The 20,778-nt window shown below is 41.2% G+C and overlaps 1 protein-coding gene across 1 annotated transcript in view; it reads left to right on the plus strand.

The window, feature by feature from the left end:
* LOC311028453 (dolichyl-diphosphooligosaccharide--protein glycosyltransferase subunit STT3B) overlaps nucleotides 1-20,778 on the plus strand; it is a 71,423-nt gene that overhangs the window by 17,226 nt on the left and 33,419 nt on the right. Inside the window, exons 2-3 of the mRNA XM_084033030.1 lie at nucleotides 14,661-14,769; nucleotides 20,486-20,773. Of these exons, the coding sequence (XP_083889156.1) occupies nucleotides 14,661-14,769; nucleotides 20,486-20,773 (397 nt within the window). The remainder of the gene's footprint in view (nucleotides 1-14,660; nucleotides 14,770-20,485; nucleotides 20,774-20,778) is intronic.

Genomic DNA, 20,778 nt, shown 5'->3' on the forward strand with positions numbered 1-20,778 from the left:
TTGCTCATTAGATTGTGTGGGTCATTAAGGGCTGCTACATCAAACGAGCGCCCTTTGGGTTGCATGCATTGAGCTCATGTTGTCAATGTTGTCTGTGCTCCTCTCCTTTTGTCTTCCACAAAGAAGATCCGACGATGGATCTTTGAGGCATCCTTGTATTTATTTATTTAGTCTACATTGGTGTACACATGAGCATGTAAAATGAATATTGTTTCACAAAGTAATATGTGATTCGTTTTAAAACGCCTACAACTGATCAATCCATCCAAGAAAGTGCATTAAAAAAAAAGCATTTAATTGCTGTTTACACTGAACCACTCACCAAATGACTGAAAGTCTTTGGCAGCATCTTTTGTAAGCACGACATTGTACTCTGTCACACCAGTTCACTCAGGTTGAATCACATTTAAATGAAAGTTAATGTGGGCAAATGGCTCATTATGCGGAGAACATTTTGCAGTCCGTTATCGGAATGGTTTAGTCACTCAACATCTCTTCTGTTTCTCCAAGCACAATTTAAACAGTGCATTCATACAAACAATAAACACATGCATGCATACATAGTGTCAGTATTTGTTTGCAGTGCCGTTGAAGATAAATGGACCACACATTCTGTCCAAGAAAATAAGAGTTTAAAGCTGCTTAATGTGCTACAGATGTCTAAGCTATTTACCTTGCCTAAAGATCTTTTAAAACGTTCTTTTTTGTGCTGTTTGCTAGCTTGTTCACTGAGCGATTGTGGCTAGAAAACTGATATTTGTATGCTCTGTATTTGCTCCTTTCTGTTTGTCAAAGGCAGCTTTCTGGCTGTCAGTCAATGTAACTGTCCCACAGATGAAAGAGGACTCGCAGTTATTGCTTTGTGGGGAGATCATTTTAAAATAAAATTGTTTTGATTGGCTTTGTACACAGAATCTCAACCCAGACTGATAACAATGTCATGCTGACAGAACTTCTATGCCTACGGGACATACAATATGCACAGTACAGCTATGTGCTGTTGCAAAAAGAGGGTTTTTAAGTTACCAATAGAATCATGCATTTGATGTATGATGAAATGGTTAGCAGACCCCATGTGACACTCTGCAGCCTGTTGTGGAAAGATATATCAACACTTGTAGGTATACTGTACCTATTAATCTACCTGCATGATGATACATCTTCAGTCATAGCTGTGTGTCTATGAAGACCTTACTGTGTGCACAAAGAACTCACCCGTTTTTACCACGGGACAATGCGGAGCCCTGCTTATCAGTAAATGGCTTTCAAGTCTCAGAGGGCTGACATATTTTTGCAATTCACAGAGCAGAGTGTATTTTCCCGGATGTTGAATCTGTATTAACTTGTTACCATAACACTTTTTCTTCATTTTCATGCACCCTAACCATATAAAAAAAAAAACAGACTAGTCGGTAGTAATTTAACAATATAATCATGCTATTTTCAACAATTTGTTGTTCTGGATTACTCCGTAATGGTGTTCTTGTGAAACAGATCTAGCCCAGGTTGTATCCCATGAAGAGCTGCAGTGGTTAGTCATACCCAAACTGAAACCTAAACTGTACATTTAACCACCACTGGAACGACTTTACTGCTTATTTCTCCTGCTCAGATCACCATTACCAATCTGCTCTCTCTGTTGTTCTACCACACAGCTACGCCCATCCGCTAATCTTGCGTCATCAAACTGTGTCAACACCTAACTGCAACATTTGGCCACTTTGAAACACATACTATCACACCACAAGACTGGACCATTTAATATTTTCTTCTAAAATCTGGAAACTATCCACACCTTCATATCTGTAGATTAGATTACTGTAACTCAGCAAAGATATCTCTCCTGTCTCCAGCTCATCCAAATCTCCCACTGCTAGGATTGGGAATCGGACATAAAAATGATAAGAATTATTGTTAATATAATAAACGCTACCGTCGTACCTTTAAAAAGCCGATATATTGCCCGGCCCGATCTGTGCACTCTGTGCTTTGAAGAGGATGTCAATTTTGGGAGTTTATAGCTTCTGAAGGACTCCCTAGTGGAAGAGTGAAACATTGCTTTGTCACCACTGTAGGACATAGGAAGAAAAAAAAGGAGCGAGAGGGAAGCACTCCCTTCTGTTCCCTTCCATTATCTCATATCCATAGAATATGAAACAGGAGAGGCAGCCATGTGTTAGGAAATAATGATGAAGGGACCACAGTGGTACAGAAGGCAGCGTATAATTACTCAGCCCTGGCAGTAAATTTTGACCCCTCAGGATTTCGGAAACCACTGTGGCAAGCCCATTCATGCAAATACGGCAGCGTTGGGGGCAGCAATAACTTGTGTTATGATGTAGGCGCACTGTATTAATGATTGTCGAGTTTGCAGAGAGAGGCGATGTAAAGTGCCCGATATCTTTTTGACTGGAGTGTTATTGAGCGCCTAGCGCTAATGTTTAACCCAATGAGGTGTAAATATCTTTACCGGCTTTCGCTGTCTCTCGGTGACTGTACAGCTCATAGCAAAACCATTATCCTCAAAGAGCAGGGCAATAACAACCTTGTCTGTCCAGGGGAATGAATTGTCATGCAGCTGATGATGAATAATTGTCTTCAGCTGTTTTCCACATCCAGTTTCATTCTTTCATTTTTGGCAATTTTGTTGTCTTAATACAGCCTGCTCTCCCAGAGTCCCGCTTCCCTGCAGCAGGTGAATGTTTGAATGAAGGGAAGATGAGGTTGAAGCTGTAGCTGGCAGTGGGCAGCTGGCCTCAGTTAACCCTCACTGCAGATTTTTTTTCCACCAAGAGCCTCACAGAAGGGGGATTTAGTATAGTGTAGCTATAGCTCTTAGCATTACAACCTTTGAGTTGCGCCATTGGCTAACACGAGTACATCGTACATGCACCACTGACGCAGGTTCTTATGAGAGTGCCCTAAATAGAGATCTCAACATGTGATAATTAGGCCTGTAATTATTGCTGCTGTTTGTGTTCTGTGTTTGTGTTTGCGATATCCAATTGATTAGCTGCCCGTTATGACAGCAAAGCTCTTTGTGTGCCGGTAATTACTCCCTATCTCTGGGATTCACTGCTGTCTTCTGTTTTTCTGCCTGGCTCTCCCAGTGCCTCCCCTATTTTCGGTCGATGGTAACAGTGGGTTTTGATAAAAGAGAAGCCTCTGCCCCAGTGGACTCCTTGGCTAAATGTGGAATTGGCATGCCTTTCATCCATTTCCTTTGATTCACACGCCGCAGTTTGAGATTCAGTGACTCTGTGCTTTTGGGAAACATCCAATTTTTCTTACTCCCCCCCCCCCCCCCCCACCCCCCCCACCCCCCCACCCCCACCATTTGAAATGGACTCAAAGTGCAGATCTTTAGTTGCTTTTGAGTGTTGTTTAGGAGACGTTTAACACTTCTTAATCGAGCAATGTGTGCAGTTTGGCTTATTATACTGCAGCATTTGAGAGTTTAGGGAGGAGAGCTTGTGACCTGGAGGACTGGCTAACACTAAACTGAATATTTATCAACAGAGATGAATCCCATTGATCCATCAAAATGGTTTCTGAATACATCATTCAGTGATCAATCATTAGTGAAACACAGGGTATTTAATTGTACTTAAAACTTGCAATAACCTTTTGGCAGTGGAAACAACATTGAGCAAACACGGAGCTGGAACACACTAGAAGCCAACAGAGCATCAGATTCTGATCATTCTCTGTGGGTTCATTACTATGAGCGACCTATTTCACAGTGCCATATTGTTTTCACATTCTCATTTGATATGTATTGTGTGTGTATATATACACAAAAATATAGATTATTGCCATTTTAAGAGTGGCTTGCCTGACATGCTGATGCAGCATTTCAAGCTCAGGGTCTGAAATTGTGTATTGCCTGTGGGTCTTCGATGTTTAGTGTGTTTTTAATTTTAGCAAAGCATGCAGTTAACCATATTTGATAGTGTTGGGTCTCCACTAACGGTAATTTTCCTTCATGAGCGATCTGGATGAAGCTTATGCCTGCAGAAATTTAATTGTATCCATTTTTATAATAAGTTTGAACCATAAATTAATTCAACAGTGAAAACTATCAGGTACGGTTTTGAAAGGGCTCAGGCTCATGTAAATATTCATAATGGAAAATTCTCCCCCGTGTGTGCGGATAAGCTTACACATTTTTTCGCAGGTTTAACACTGAGCAGCTTCTGTTTGCTCTTTCAGTGCTCGCCATCCGCTGTGGTGGCTTTTATCACAATTCCTTTTTTTTTTTAAAGACAGAATGTTTATGGGTTTAATGGCGTTTACAGTGCAAACCCCCAGGTGTATTTCCTCTACATTGCCATTATGCAGCATGTGGTGAAATCTATAATACATTGATTTCTTAATGCTGTAGCCATACAGTGCGTCTCCATTGCACTCATCTCTATGCATGCTCTTAATCTCCAGTGCTAAGAGCCGCACTTATAATTTTCCATCTGGCGTTCATGTAGTGTGCAGAGGCTGTCACAAAAACATATGTTGCAATTGGAGTCCGCTCATCAGTTGTCAACCCAATACATATTAATCAGACAGGCTTTTTCAGAGTAGAGTTTTATGTGGATGAATGGTTTGTACATGTCTTGGAAACTGTAGAATTTTGGCTGAAGAACATGAGTTCACACCAGAAATGTTAAACCCTTTGAATTGTTGATAACCTGCACATTAAATGCACCAGCTCATCAGTTATACCAGTAAGTGCAGCTGACACTTTGGTTGTTGTTTTTTAGTTTAAAAGTACTGTAATGTTTGTTTGTTCACATGCTAAAAGCTCAGCCTCTGTATAGGCATTGGTTAGGTTATACTATTCGTTGTTGTGGAGTGATATTTCAGTTGCTCTTTGCAAGACAACAAAGATGACCCAAATATGTTTAGTGAATTAGCAGGAGAATTTATTGCTGTAGGTAAGTTTTATAATTTATTCCTGACCATCCGTTGGGGGGGGATTCCTGTGTGAATGCTTTGCTTTTGTACCCCCTGCTTTGTGCAAATTCCATGTCCCGTCTCGGTTCAGCCAGGGATGTTCTTGGGAGATGGGAAGCTAAACTTTGTGGGGAATTCATAATATTACAGCCCACCCTAAGAGGCGCTTAATCTTTTAAAAGGCGATCCGTTTGCTTTGAACTCTGACAGATTCAGCAGCATTTCTGCAATCATGCAGCGGAATATTAAATGTAGGATAGTAGAAGACTGAGGTAACACCAGCCAAACCATGTCTTTTAGCTACATTCTGGTGTACATTTTGCACACTGCCGACTTATTAAATCTTGTTGTACTCATGCACCCAGCTTGCCCAAGAATTCATTCTGCACAGTAATTGCTTTGGTGTTAAACTAGTACTTGCTGGGGTTCAGATTTCTCATCTATCTTCTGTAATTACTAATCAATACTAACCCAGCTCCAGTTGCTTAATTGTGTGCCACATGGCCACCTCTGTGTAGTGTTATTGAACACAAAGAGCGCACTGGCCTAATGGTTTTGTCATTGATGGATTCCCTGCACATCTGCCTATAGTTTTTGCAAGCGCTAATCCTGAGTCTCAGTGTGTTCCCTTTGTTATAAGCCAATTTTAGTGTGCTTTTTAAGGCTTGTACAATAAAGCAAATATAGTGCCTCTACGCGGCTCTCAAGATGGTGATGGCAGCAGTGCACATTGCAATACTAGAGATACTCCGATACGGATATTGATATTGGATATGGTTACTGACTGACTGGATTGGGTATCAGTGACACTGATCTGGTGTCGGATACCCTTATTTTAATAAATAAATTCAGTACATTTATATCCATGTATTTATTTGTTAGATTTAGTTTGACATAGTTAAGAAATCATTGTTTAAGTCAAGCCAGAGACATGAAAAGACAGGCTTATTAATAAAACACTGGTATCGGATCTGATACCTAAAGTTTTGCTCAATTTTTGTAGAGACAAAAAAGCTGGTGGCTTCTCAGTCGTGAATTTGTGCCAGATTGTATTTTGTCCATCTCCATTTACATATAAAGGGGGGACAGAATGTGTACGCATAAAAAATATATATTTTTTGGGATTATACACTGACATTGTCCCACCAGCTGCAGTTCCTTCTTTCCTATCTGAATTCACATCTCCCACCGCATTACTAACACAACACTAAATTTGATCCATCATACATTCTGCTGTTGCATTACTTTTGTGTTTTCACTGTGAATTTATATATCCACGATGCCTAGAGACAGTGTGGTGCTCAAGCAAGCGTACACACAGTAAAACAAGGCTATTTCTCATATCCTATGTCGGTGTCAGGCCTATATAGGAAGTAGTTGTTGGACTATGGGGCTTGTTTAGATGCTAATTCGCTAATCTGTTTGTGGCGGTTTGGTTCAAATTGTGGATTCTTTGGAGTGTGAAACGATTACATGTATCTTGACATTTGTTAATAGACCTCCACTGCCCCGCGCCCTTCACCGACAGCAGCAGGCCTCCATCTAATGCAAGAGAATTAAATACTTGCCATTTTCTCTTTCTCACAAGTTTTGTTTTGTTTGAAGTTTTGTCATTGCTGAACAAACTACTACGACAGAGTAGTGCCATTTCCAGCGGAGCGTTCTCCATTTCCCCCCCACGTTTTAATTAGAACAGAGTCTATCTGTGTTCTGTAGACATACCGCCATGGGTGTAATTAAATTCATATAGCATGGATAATTTGAATTATCCAAGGTGATACTGATACTTTATTCAGTTCATTTTCTTTAAGCAAATGTATTGAATAAATTATAATTGTACAAGTGAACATATGGTAACTGTGATTAAATTATTGGTATTATTAGTTATTTAATATAATTGACACATCAATTGACATGTAATGAAACACTGGCTAATATTATGTTATTTGTTGTTTTAATTTATAATTATAATAATAATAATAATAAGCAAGTTGACAGTTTTATTTTATTTCATGAAAAGCAAGCAAATTGACTTCCTCAGAAATGTTAACACATTTTAACAGCCCTCTCACACACACGCAATATTTTGCATTCTTGCTCCAGACTTGTTCTCTTTCAGGTCTACTGCTGCATGCATGATCAGTGTGCACTCTTGGCCTTGTTTGGATAATTTATTATTCAGTGCCTCTTCTGTTCTGTTTATAGCTTGTGTAAGCATCTCGTCTAGCTTGGCTAAGAAAATAGCCTAATTCAAGATCGATTGTTCTATTAGACCCACGAGGCATTATAAGTCTCTGTCACTGTGATGGGTATTGCCAAGCTGTTCTCACACAGGTGTGAATAACAGCCTGTGTGTCTGTGAAAAGATAATTAGGATGTCGATAGCAGTGCCTCTGCTCTCTATAATTCTGGTGTCATTAAAATGTAGAACGCATTGATTAATTGCCTTCAAATAACTCCGACTGACGGATTTTTCACATCCCAAAACTGATCAAATTTCAAACCACAAGCTTCTTAACACATTTTCTATTAGAGTAAGAGATAAACTGACACATTAATAGAATAGCACCTAGGCAAAGATGAGGCTTTATCAGGCTGTGCCCCATTTCTGAACTGAATAACCCTGCTTTTTTTTACCGTTTTATGTCTGAATCTTTATCGCGACTGTCAAAATATGGTGCCGGGGCAAATAAACGATCCTAGTTTATAGCTGTTTTGTGTCTATTGGGGTATTTCCAGTAAAAGGTGGAGCACGGTAATGTGTATTGAAATTATTCCCCATGGCATGTCAATATTTATGCCATTACGTCTCTTTGCCTGAGGATGCAATGTAATTTTGTAATTTCCATTCATTAGTTCCAACAGGCATTCGTTTGGCTCTTTGGATATTGACATGATGATCTTACACCCCACTAAGGCACAAAAACAGAAAAACCATCTGCTTGTGTTGCCATTGCCAGCTGGTTCGTTCAGAAAAGCTTAGATTAGAATGGCACTTTATTTCGTATCCAATGCTAAGCACGGATCCAAATGCACATTTAATCAGTATTTTAATTGAAATCCCATTGTTTTGTTTTAGGGTATTTTCTCACAAGGTTTCTTAACACTTCCCACAGAAAAGGGGCTGGGTATAGTTAAAGAAATGATGACACCAGTACCGATGGGAGTACCCTTAAAGTGATACCGATGCAAATAAAATACTTCATTCAATACTATATACCTTTTAAGGTGCTGACCAAAATAACCCAGTATTAACCCCAAGTAGTATCCAAACAAATATGTATAAAGTATACCCAGCCCTACTGCATAGTACCTTCTTTTTTTTGTCCAGTTAACTGTTGCTGTTTGCATTCTAGTATTTGCCTCTATGAACACTGTTTGCTGGCCTTGGGAGGGAAACTTGTTTCCACTGGAAATATTGCAACTGAAACAATGAACTATAAAGACTGCCGCTGATGTTTCAGGAGAGTGTTGTTGGGCGAAGGAAAAAAACTTTTTTCTGATAGCATCAGGATTGAATGGCTCTTGCTGGACCTCTTTATCTCAAAAGATTAGCACTTCACTAAAGATCCAATTGGAAGAATTCTCCCTGCTGTGTAAGCAAGTCTTCACAAATTGAAATTCTAATAGTTATTGATTATTATTTTTGCCTATATAGGACTTTTGCTAATGATCGACCTGGTAATAATAAGCTGCGTGTTCGGTATTTATTGCCGAATGATGCTGGCTGTTGATATATTTTGCGGCTCCAGTTTGTATAAACAACCCTCAACCAGCAACTGAGATGGCGCCTCATTGAACCTACTGCATAAGCTGTCAGGCTAGTAATTAATTACTGCCTATGTTTAATAAGTGATAACTGTGTGCACAATAATGCTTTCACACATCCAGAGAGTGCAATTACCTTACTGGTCCATTGAACCAGCAGGGACACACACACTCAAACACTCACCACCCTTCCATTGAAGTGATATAGCCGCTAGATGATATGCCAGGATGCCTCATCTTGTCAAATGATGGTAGGCATGCAGGACACTCAACTTTATTAAAGCTATTTGGCAGTGAGCCCGTTAGTATAACCCTTCAGCAGCATGGAGGTCATAGTTTTTGCGACAGTATGGGGAGGTGTTCATTGTGACTGAAAACTAACCGTCATGCAATTCAAAGTTAATCCATCCTGAAAATCCTATTGAGGGACTGTTTAAAGGTAAATTCTGAAGAGCTAATTTAGTTGTAATCCATTTCAAATGATTGTAAAACAGTAAGTAAGTGGCTTCTCTAGAAGCCTGATCAGAAATCCACATTGACCTGTGGATGCAGGTAGTGGTTTATGAGACTGGATGATGTTAGTTCAAGTGCTGTCCTGCTGAGCCAAAGTGTTCAACCTTTGGTTTCTCTTGTGGCCTTTCTTACTTTTAAATTTGTTAGAAATTGTGTCAACATTCCCACCCTCCAGAAATTCCCTTTTTTATATTTTTTTAATGTATATATTTACATCCAAGTATTGTTTGCAGCTGTCTTACCTAGATAGCTGAAATGTGACATTAACCACCATACCTTTTGACTTGTGATTACATGCTATGGTGCAGGCCACTGATATCCAGCCCCTTCAACCGTTTGATGAGGTGTTGTGTTCTGCTCCTTTCATTTTAGTCTTTCAAGACCGCTGCCTTTGAAGTCTCGAATAAGAAAAAAATACATGTTCACAGGTTTAATCCTGTGTCAATTGTTTCATTTATCTCTTGTTATATGCCAAAATATGTAAAAAAGAAAAGCAGAAGCAGACTTTTTGTCATCAAAATCCCCAAACAAATCCTGGTCTTTTCTCTTCAGAAAAATGGTTCCAAATGATTGATGACTCATTTTGCACTCAGTGGTGTTTTATAAAGAAATAAATCATCCAATCATCCTGCTAGCTACACCGGTCAAACAAAAACACACTTGTGATTCATAGTAGCTAACAGAGAAATGTGAGATATGAGAAAATAATTATGTTGGGATGTCCAAAAACATTGTTCTCATTTCTGAAACAATGTGGCTGAGGTGTTACTTATTCAAGGTCGTCTTCAATGGTTATTTATTTTGTTTGCCTGTTGAGGATTTTTGTTAATGGTTGGATTGGTAATAATTAGCTGGGATTTTCAATTTTCAACCGGCTTTGTTTCACTGCAGCACGGGCGGTACATGAAGTGTTCATGTTCAAAGGCTGTCTAGCTTGCTTTCATGGTAGAGAAGTGAAGCCCGGTTTAAAACTGTGAAATATGTCACAATAGACAACCTAAAGACCCTCTAACTTCCATGTCACTGGACTTAAAAAAACACCTCGGTGGTGCTCGAACCTGCCCATCTGATGGGTGTCTTGTTGTGTGAGGCTTATGGTGGTATGTGCTCTGTTGCCTTCTTGGTCCCCAAGCAGCCTCTCATTTCCATGTTATTCATTCAGTGTTTGACAGAGGTGGCTAATTAGTCAAGGTGGTGATTACACCCCTGGAACCAAAGTCTGTTTAGACATTCACCATATCGCGACCCAGTGGGGAAAAGGCAATGATGCATCTGATTATGTAGTCGATAGTGAATGAAGCGTTACTGGCTTGTAAACAGCAATGGAGCTCACTTAGTCATGCTGATGATGATGGCCCTGTCTCAACAGGAAACTGGTAATCAGTGAAACGGACCTTGATTAATATGAATTATGATGCCTGCAGGGGGCCCCGGCTGATCTAAAGTGTGCAATATGCCACTCCTAATTTAAATTTTTGCTTTGAGATATTATCTGAAGGGTTGATATAGAGGTCATTTTCTCTTCATCCCCCTGGCTATCGTTTTTTTTTTATGGTATTAGAGGTAGGTTGCTCATTTGCTGATGGTTAGAGGTGCTGCAGTGGCATCACTCGTCATCCTGTGCTCTGTGGCCTGGGACCATATTGGCAGCTATGCATTAAATTGCTAATGTGCCTGGCAGAGTTGCATTATCCGCCCCATCAAAGTGACAAGGGCAGGGATAAAGCACTCCGCCTGGCTGTCCATGAGATCATTGGAAAATGGGTTTTGTGGATACGGCTTGGCAGTGTGCAAAGTTGTCTTTTAGAATACTTTCTTTGAATTCACTTAGTGTCTGCCTCGCTGATTTGACAGCTGCAGAACAATGAGGCAAAGTGTCCGTCCAGTTCTGATTGTATTCAAAGTCCCACTGTGGTAAAGCTGTCTCTCTTCTGCTTGGTTGCCTCTGTAGCTTTGCACTTTTGTTGCTTTATGGTTCTTTGCCCACTTCAGTATTTAAGGAAACAGAGTCACGGAATGGATGAACAAAAATATTCTCTGGACCTGCATTTGATTTTGAAAGAGCAGTTTGGTTGGCCACTGCAAATTGTGTGCATGAAAATGTGCTCAGGAGGATGAAAGTACAAAGTTTTGTACATGTAATGGTATTCTTTTGAGGTGATTTTTTTTTTAATCTTTTCAAAATAAACTGAGATGGGAGTGTATTCTTTTCTGTGTGCCTGGGGGGCTCTTGTCCTCCGGTTGCTTAGTGATATGATTACCCAAGGAGCCGTAAGGATAAACAATGTCTGCTCCCCAAATAGCTTTTCATGATCACTTTAAAAAGAATGATCACTTTATGCTTCTCTATTCCATCCTAGGGATCGAGAATATTGAACATTAAGTTAAATTTCCTATCACATTAATCCCATTGACTCATAAATGGTTACATGGTTCATTTGCTGTCTTCGTACAGCAGGGTTGTGCGACAAAAACAGTTTGTAGTCCCGTTTTGCATCATAAGAAAATACACTCACACACGCAAAACAAAACCATTATTTGTGGAGGGTGGAAGATGAATTCAGGAGTCTCAGAGCCTGAGGAAAGTAACTGCTCTGAAGTTTGGTGGTGCAGCAGCTGATACTGTATCTCGCCAGACAGCAGCGGGGTGAACAGGCTGCAGCTGGCTTGTGTATTGTCTTTTAATATCCTTTGGGCTCCTCGCAGGCACCTCTTGTCACCACTATGACTGATGCTCAGTAGATGGGTACCAATGATGTGCTTGGTGGTTTTAATCACCTGCTGTAGAGCCTCTCTGCCACATCCCTGGCCAGTAATGTAATGTAATGTAATGCAGTCTGGATGTATTCTATTGCTCCTCTGTTAAAGTTAACCAAAAATTGGCACAGGATCTTAAGGTTGGGCTGAAATAAAAATGCATTTTATCCCTTTCTGATCCCATCCACGGTCATATTGTGCACTCATTTTACAGCATGCCAAATGTCGACTTTCTTTGTATTTTTGTATCAAAATTCAAATTTTTTTCTTTCTAGAAGACAAAATATAACTTATGCTTACATCAGCTTGTGTCAACCAATAATATCACGACATCCATCCATCCATCATCTGTATCCTTTAATCTTGTAAAGGGTTGTTTCGAAACCTGCGACCCTCTTGCATTGAGGCGACAAGTGCTAACCACTATGTCCCAGTGCTACCTCCATCCATCCATCCATCCATTAATCAATCTGCAACTCGTAGTGGCACAGAGCCAGAGAAGGTTGTGAGCTAATCTTCGATCAAATCAATATTCCTCCCAGCGTTATGTTCCGTCTTCCTGACCTATTTCAGTAGGAAATCTGAATGCAGCCATTTCAGAGCTTTTCCCCAGCAACTTTGAACTTGTTCCACCTCAACTCAGTTGATGTCGACAGTGGAGTCACTGCTGTCATAGAGAATTTGAAAAGAAACTCAATTTTAAGATTGCTTTCCATCCCTGGAAAATCAAAAGAACATCAAAATATCATGGAAATGTGTAGGTTTTCAGCACAACCTGCCAAATGTGTTGAACACACCAATATTGGATGTATTACGTAAACACCGCAGCAAGCAAATTTGGGTCGTCTTAGAATGGAAGAGTTGAACTTGTTTACAGTGGAGTCAGTTATTGGAAAAGTTTCATCTTTTAAAAATGACGTGTGATGTTCAAGATGATTGGGTTTGAAATGACTGAAGTCTGGCCACGGCATTTCTGGAAACAAGATGGGCGGAAGGCACTGCATGAGGGAGGAGGCTTCAGGTGCGATGTGAGGTGCTAAAAAAAACAGGCGCCTTGTGATGATGAATGAGCTGCACCTTATGCCAGCAATTTTAAACGCACTGTTCTGATCATGAGTGTAAGCGCCACACACTCCAGCAGCCTGGTGACAACTCTGCAGCTGGCTCTCCCACCTTTCTAACTTGCATCCGCACTAGTGCTGCAGCTCACAGTTATTTCAGTATCCAGGAATTAGACCGATTTATGAGTATTAAGAAGTAGTGGTATACAATGACAAAATACGATGACACAACCTAGCCTAATTGGTTTGCTTTTTCACAGAACAGTCAACATAATTGCCTTTAATTTCATACAATATTATCCGTCAAGAGGTTTCAGTGAAATTAAGATGACAATTAGGTCATAGGCCAAGGGAACAATTCATAACGTTTTAACATAAATATGGAACCGGGTGCAGACGCGCTCATTTATTTTGCCAATTTAAAATACTCTCAGGAACTATTGCATGTGCGTTAATAAAACATCTGGTCATGCTTGCGTGTCTATTCCTGCTCTCTGATGCAGATCGACATACTTTATCGAAATGCCTAATGACTTGTATTCGTATTTGAGTTGTTTGGCGTGTGTATGTTTTAAGGATGACCATAAATGCAAATTCAAAACATCAGCATTTTGAGGCGCCTCAGCCTTCTATCTATTGCAGCACAACAGCCACGAATGCATCTTTAGTGTTGAGGAAAGAAGGAGTGAAGTTGTTATTTAAACTAAACCAGGCACCTCGCTGTAACCTTACGTTTTTTTTACCTCAATATATTTTTATACTTGTTTGGGTCTGAATCTCATGTGTGAAAAAGAGCTGATTTGTCGTGTCAGGTGATCTCCTGTCCTCTCTGGTATACATCACTATTAGAGGCCGCCAGAACAGGTAATTGTCCTTTTAGCAAGCTGCTCTGTCTTGCTATACGGCCTCTATGCATGAAATGACTTACATGAGGTATATCAGTCTCTGCACATACCACATAGCCTCCCACAGTAATGAGCTGTGCAGCAACGAAGGTGCCTCTGAAAATGTACTGAACATTTGCTTCGTTCTCTTTGGCAGCAGCCCTTCTCAACAGCGTCAGCTCTTTCGTTCTGCTGCTTGACAGTGTTCCAAGCCCCACAGATTACCACAGCTACAGTGTGAATCAAGGCCTGTTTGCTGTGATATTCCTTGTGTTTATTCTTAGTGGGTTTTTTTGGGGGGGGGCACCAGACCCATTTTGCGCCTCTGTCACCTCAGCGCAAACAGTTGCAGTTATTTATCTGTGCATTAGGCGGCCTCTGTTTTGAAAAATGCCAGTGTGTGCGAGCGCTCTTCATTGCTCCAGTTTTTAACCGAGGGCTGACCTGAGAGATATTGGCATCAGCACAAAGGCTCCCAGAGTGAACAGCGGCGTTATCTCCTCAATTCTAACAAGGAAAACTCTCTGCAGCGTATCCATTCAGACCGCCTCCAGAAAATCTGGCAACAAAATTACATTTTCTTTCCTAGAGTTAAGTGTTTTTTGGGTCTGTCAATAACAATGATATTGTCTATTAATGGAAATGGATGTTCCCTCTGTGTGTGATTGTTATCTTTGCCTTATACTCAGCCAGCCCTCTTTTCTTCTTCTTCTTCTTCTTGCTTCAGGTTCAATTACAGATCGACACACCATCTCACCACAAATGGCTTCTACGAGTTCCTCAACTGGTTTGATGAAAGGGCTTGGTACCCCTTGGGCAGGATCGTTGGTGGCACAGTAAGTTACTCCTTGATGCAACCAAGCTCCCCGTTTTTAAATGTTTCATTTGTTGCGTTGTCTTTAGAGGACTGCAGAGGACTGAATGAATGAATTAAGTTAAGGAAAATAAATGATTGAAATGAAATGAGACCTTGGGTGGTGGTTCACACTTCTAAAAAATGGGGGGGAGGAAAGATGTGCTCTAGCAGCTTTGGTATATCAGCCTCTCCAGGAGGTCTTATGTAAGGGTTCCGGAAAGGAGATTGATGAACGTTAAATTGAGGAGGAGCAGTGCAGTTTCTCTCCTGGTAGTGGAGCCTCTTTAATCTCTAATCTTGGAAGAATACTAGAGGGGTCATGGAGCTTAATTTGTTGTTTTTTGTACTTGAAAATGGCTTATGACCATGTCCTGCAGAGTGTCTTGTAGGGGAACATGAAATGCCAGGGCCAATGATGCAATACTTACTTGCCAGAATGAGAGCTGTGTATTTATCCATAGCAGTAAGTCAACAACAATTTCAGAGGATCTTTTGCTCTGCCAAGATTATGCCTTGATGATTTTTTTATGGTAGAATGTTAAGAAACAGTGGGGCATAAAAAGTTTCCACTGTGGTTACCCCTGACGAATGCATCGCCACATTTTTGCTGAGCACTGTTGGCTTAATCAGACACTGACCTCTGGTGTGTGAACTAGCTTGCTTTGCACCACACTCTCCCGTGATGGGGATGAGAGTCAGCAACTCCACCATGCCACTCTGCTAGATTGCCCTCTTCAGCTATGGAACAAGTTGCTGGCTTAGATGAAGGAGTGCAAGTAATTTGGGATCTTGTTCATGAGTGGGGGTAAAATGGAGCAGAATGGTACAGAATTCCCAGTCATGTGGGTGTTGTACTTTACCATGGAGGGAGCTAAGCCTGAAGGAAAAAAGCTCTGGATTTACTAGTTGATCTCTCACCTGTGGCCATGAGCTCTGGATAGTGACTGGAAGAATGAGATTCAAGCTGCTTTCATGCGTTTTTACACAAAGGGTTTACCGCTTTTAAAAAAACAACCAGTTGAAGTGATTTAGGAGTGACCATCTCCTTTTTGAGATGGTCCTGACTTGTGCACCTTGGCAAAAATCCCAGGCAGACCCAGAACATGCTGGAGGGTTTAGACGTCCCACATGTCCCGGAAATGCTTCAGGAGATGCTGACTGGGACAAAATGAAGTCTGGGCTACATTGCTCAGCATGCCATTGTGAATTTGACCTACTTAAATGACAAAATATGGGATGAATGGATGGAAGGCATTTTTATATGAGCCATGGACAGGAATTTTGGGGGATTTTGCAAAAATCTGCAGCTTCAGTACCTTTTTTATTTTGAAGGATAAGCAGAGCACAAAATGGTCTACAGTCAGAGGGAAAAGTCAGGCATCAAATTATGCTTTGAGTCATATGTAATCAAATTAAGACCCAGAAAATAAAGCAACATATTTTCTATCAATAAAAATGCCATTGCTGTTGTATCCGCTCTAAATGTTCACGAGCACATCGGGATAGCTCAGATATTTATATGTCGTCAGTATTTATCTCCTCATTAGTGGTTAAATCAAAGAAGATGGGAAGGAGATCTTCAGTCTGTTGTCATGGTTATCGGGGGTATTTGAGGTTAGGCAAGGCAGTTTAGGGATACCGTAGAGTCCTATAAGCTTCTGCGAGGCAGCATGGATTTAAGTCACAACCCAGTGGCAACAGTGAGCTGTTAACTTGACGGATTCCCTTCGGCTGCCACGGCTTCACTGCTTACCAGAAGCAGCAGTTGTTGTGAAACATTGACCCTTTCAGGGAAAAAATAAATAAAAATGTGACGATTCCACACAATTTATCTCCCATTTCCCCTGCCACCCTTCCTCTGTGCATGTCTGCTTCCAATCTTCTCAGTCCTCCATCCTGTAAATGGTGAAACCTGCATGGGTAAAAATAAACCATCTGAGGGAGATGGATAGGCCAAACTTCATGCACCCACCAAGTTTGCACTCTGAGCTATAATTGCACTAGCTAATAATGCATCTGGAGGAGTATATAATCCAGGTCCTCAGTGTAAATACATGTGAAAATGTCTCCCAACATGTTTCCTTTTAATGGTTCAGGGCTGAGAGGCTGGGAACAAGCCTTGACCTTGGTGTCTTTAGTTTTTAGTGTCTCATCTCGCTCTGTCTTTCTTTCCATCTCTGTGTCTGCTGATTGGACAGTCCTGTGCACAGTTGAGACAGCGAGGCATGTTAATGTTGTGCATCGCTATCAGATACCGTTATCATTACAGCACCCAGCAGATGGTGCGGGGCACGAACAGTAGCCCCGCTACATGCTGATGTTTGAATATAATATTCACTTCTGCACAAGGGACGCAAGCAATTGGAATCAAAAACCCATCCATCAGCAGTCATCTGTCACATGCAATTACCATCAGCTCCTGGTAATTGCATATGACAGGCCTAGCTTGTAATAATGGATGTGCTGGTTCTGTTACATGGATTTAGGCTTTATACCCATTGGGTGAAAGCTGAAACTCATGATTAGACTGGTAATCAGAATGGGAAGGCGTATAGTTTAAAGTTAATTTTCATGACATTTACAAGATCCCCGGACTGCACAACGCATTGTCTCCTGCATACAAATAAGCATCCAATGCACACATGGCTCACATCTTAACCCTGAACACTTGTATTGGCATTTCATGACTGTACGAGTTAAAAACAACAACAAAAGAACTGCAGAGTAATTCACACATGGTTCATTTGAAGATTATCGAGAGTAATGCTGATCTCTGCTCAAATTTAGTTGAACATTACTTTAAATATTTTAATATAGTCGGCAGACTACCCTTAAGCTAGACCAATCTGCAAATAGAGGACGTGTGAGAGCTTGTGCTTTATCAGAGCTTTGGTTTTTGTCAGTGTTATGTATTACTTGCTCTCTAGCAGATCTGGCTACAGATCTGTAGATCATTTCTCTCTATGAATATTAACTGTTCCCTTCAACATCCATTTTTTTTTTGCCAGAAGATCTTAACTTTTATTTCAGATTATACTTACTGATCCACTCAGTCAAGACTGAAAACATGCGTTGGTCTCAAACGGCTTCATTGCATGAGAAAACAATAAAAAGGTACCATACCAGAAAAACAGGTTAAAAGTAGAAGGTGATATTAGGTCTATAGGATTCCTGATGTAAGAATTTGATACCAATACCAAAACTACAACCTGCAACAATACAGACAATGTTATCTTCACTTGTGTCTCTGCCTGCCTGCCTATAATTTAGCGTCTGGGGTGTTTTGATATGTAGTGTTTTTCTACATTCTTCCAGGAATAGGTACCTCAAGAACTTTTCAAATAGATGTTGCAAGTTTACAAGTCCGGGCCTCAGAAGGGCTCCGTCTGCTGACAACCACAGATGGTCAGTCCGTCACATTCACACAGTTGGTCACATCCTGCCTTATAGGGTCCACAGGAATTTCAAGAGCAGGTGGATGGGTCATTCTGTTGGCCATACTAAATGCAAATGTGCCCATATAACATGCAAATCTATGCAAAATGGAGCAAGATGTAGGAACGGATGCACAGAGGAGCTCTGTCGGAGCTACTGTGGAGGTTCAACCAGCTGGCTCAGCGATGGTCCATTCTGGACTTTTACCTGCTGTTTCTTTTATATAACAGGCTGAGGGTTGCATTGTTTGCCAATTCTGGCGCCTTGTTCAAGGACACCTGACGGTAGTTGCTGTAGTAACTGAAAGCCACTTACTCATTTACTGTGTAGGCTAATTGTCAAAATCCCACTTGTTTGCATGACTGAGCAGGATCATTTTTCTGAACATAGACAGGCATCGGGGAAGAAGGGCATTTAGTTTACTCCCACACTGTGTTCAAAATGCTTAAAATGAATGTGTGAGAGCTCCGATTTGCATCAAGCCTATGCTTTTAAAACAGGCCTGGGTTCATCGTGGTGCAGTGTGTTTCTCAGAGACCATAACGGTCTAAATCCACCACAGTGTTTAGAAACATTTATAAATGAATGATTCCTTTTTGTTCTCAAATATCTGTCCAGAGTCTCTTCCCATGCAGAGACTCGACCAACGACCCTTCTGGTCTCAGATGGAATTCATAAAACCCCCTTTTGCTCTACCTGAGAAGAGTGACAAGCCCTTATTCTGCTGCATCGACCTTTTTACCCACCTATACACTGTATAACATAGCTTTTCTCTCCTTTCACTCACTGTAGTTAACTTTTGCTCCTCATTCTCTCCAACCTCTCAGCCTCTTTTATCTTCCATCATCTCTCCTCTGCCGCCTCTGCCTTTCTCTTGTGTCTGGCTGTCTTTTCTCACCTCCATTCTCTGCTTCTACCCGTATCCTTACCCTCTCCTTTTTATTTAAAAAATTTAAAATCAGACGGATGATCCTGACGCTCCTCATTTATTGTGTATGATAGCGTTAAGACTTTAAGCACTCGCATGGGTCAGACCGTTTGAAAGACGGACGAGCAGATATCACTTAATGTGACGGTTTAGTTCCTTTCTGCTTAGACCAGTCCAGCTGCCCAGCTCTTCTTTATTTCCCCTTTCACTCCCACCCACCCTCCACTCCCTGGAGGATGACTGTCAGTTGCTCTTTCTCCAGAGCTGTAGATAAGGAAGCAAGGCTTCTCCAATGTGACAGTCCATAACAACAGCAGTAGTAAACCACTCTTTGGTTGCCATAAAGACAGTGACTCAAGTGCATTTTTGGTAGTAGCTTTTGTCGGTTGATATTTTCATAATGAACCAGTTCCAGCCCACGACCCTGAATACAGGATAAGCGGTAGAGGATGTATGGATGGATGGATGGATGGATGGATGGATGGATAATGAACCAGTGATGCTATGTGTTCTTGAACGGCAATTTAGAGAAAAGTGCTGATAAATTATGCTCAGTGATTTTTAGCCATCAAGCCAAAACTCAAAAGTGCAGTCTGCGTAATGTTTCGAGGACTCGGGCCCTGCAATCGAGTTAAAAATGTCTAATAATTACAAGTAGTACTTTTGTAAATGGCAGGATACTGCAGATCCTAGAGTGAGTCCAGTCCTCAGTCGATAGACAAGACATGGTTGAATTTCATTGAAGTAGATTGGTTGAAACTTAGGCCGGCTAATTAGAGCGTATGTGAAGACCTGACTGCAGATGCACCGATCGATCTTCTACTGGAACGGACAGTTTTCAGCTGATGAGTCATGACGGGTGACCAGACCATTAGTGTCATACTTCCAAACTTTTTTTTAAATTTGGATTCAGCCAGAGTACTGCACAGGACCCTAATTGGATCTGCTCTCATGTAAAGACAAGCCAGGGTCACAAGTCCTCGCTGACTCAGGAGCCAGCTTCGACTGAATGGAGCGATAATTAATAACTGTGTGAACACTATGCATTACAACAATCTTTCGTAATACACTTGGAGTGCTTTGAAAGATTAAAACAACCTGCAGTCTGTTTGCTCAACTTAGTAACCATGGTAGCATACAGGCACAGGGTATTTTCCCTGATTAATAGGTAAACTAATAGGTAATCTGTTAAAACTGCTGTGCTTGTAGATGTCCTTGTACGGCGATTCCACAATAATAAGACCAGAATTCTTCCTGTACAAGGTGCCTGTTTTTTTCATAACATGTCTCTCTACTTGTGTTTCACCTTCTTTTCTTCTGCCTCTTCCGTCAGGTATACCCGGGGTTAATGGTGACTGCTGGCCTCATCCACTACGTGCTCAACCTGCTCCACATCTCCGTCCATATCCGGGACGTGTGCGTCTTCCTGGCACCGGTGTTCAGCGGTCTGACAGCCATCTCCACCTTCCTGCTGACGCGGGAACTGTGGAACCAGGGTGCAGGGCTGCTGGCGGCCTGCTTCATCGCCATCGTCCCTGGCTATATCTCCCGCTCTGTCGCAGGCTCTTTTGACAATGAGGGCATTGCTATCTTTGCACTGCAATTCACCTACTACCTCTGGGTATG

This window comes from Eutrigla gurnardus, assembly GCF_963514095.1.
Source record: "Eutrigla gurnardus genome assembly, chromosome: 17".
Taxonomy (NCBI): Eukaryota; Metazoa; Chordata; class Actinopteri; order Perciformes; family Triglidae; genus Eutrigla; species Eutrigla gurnardus.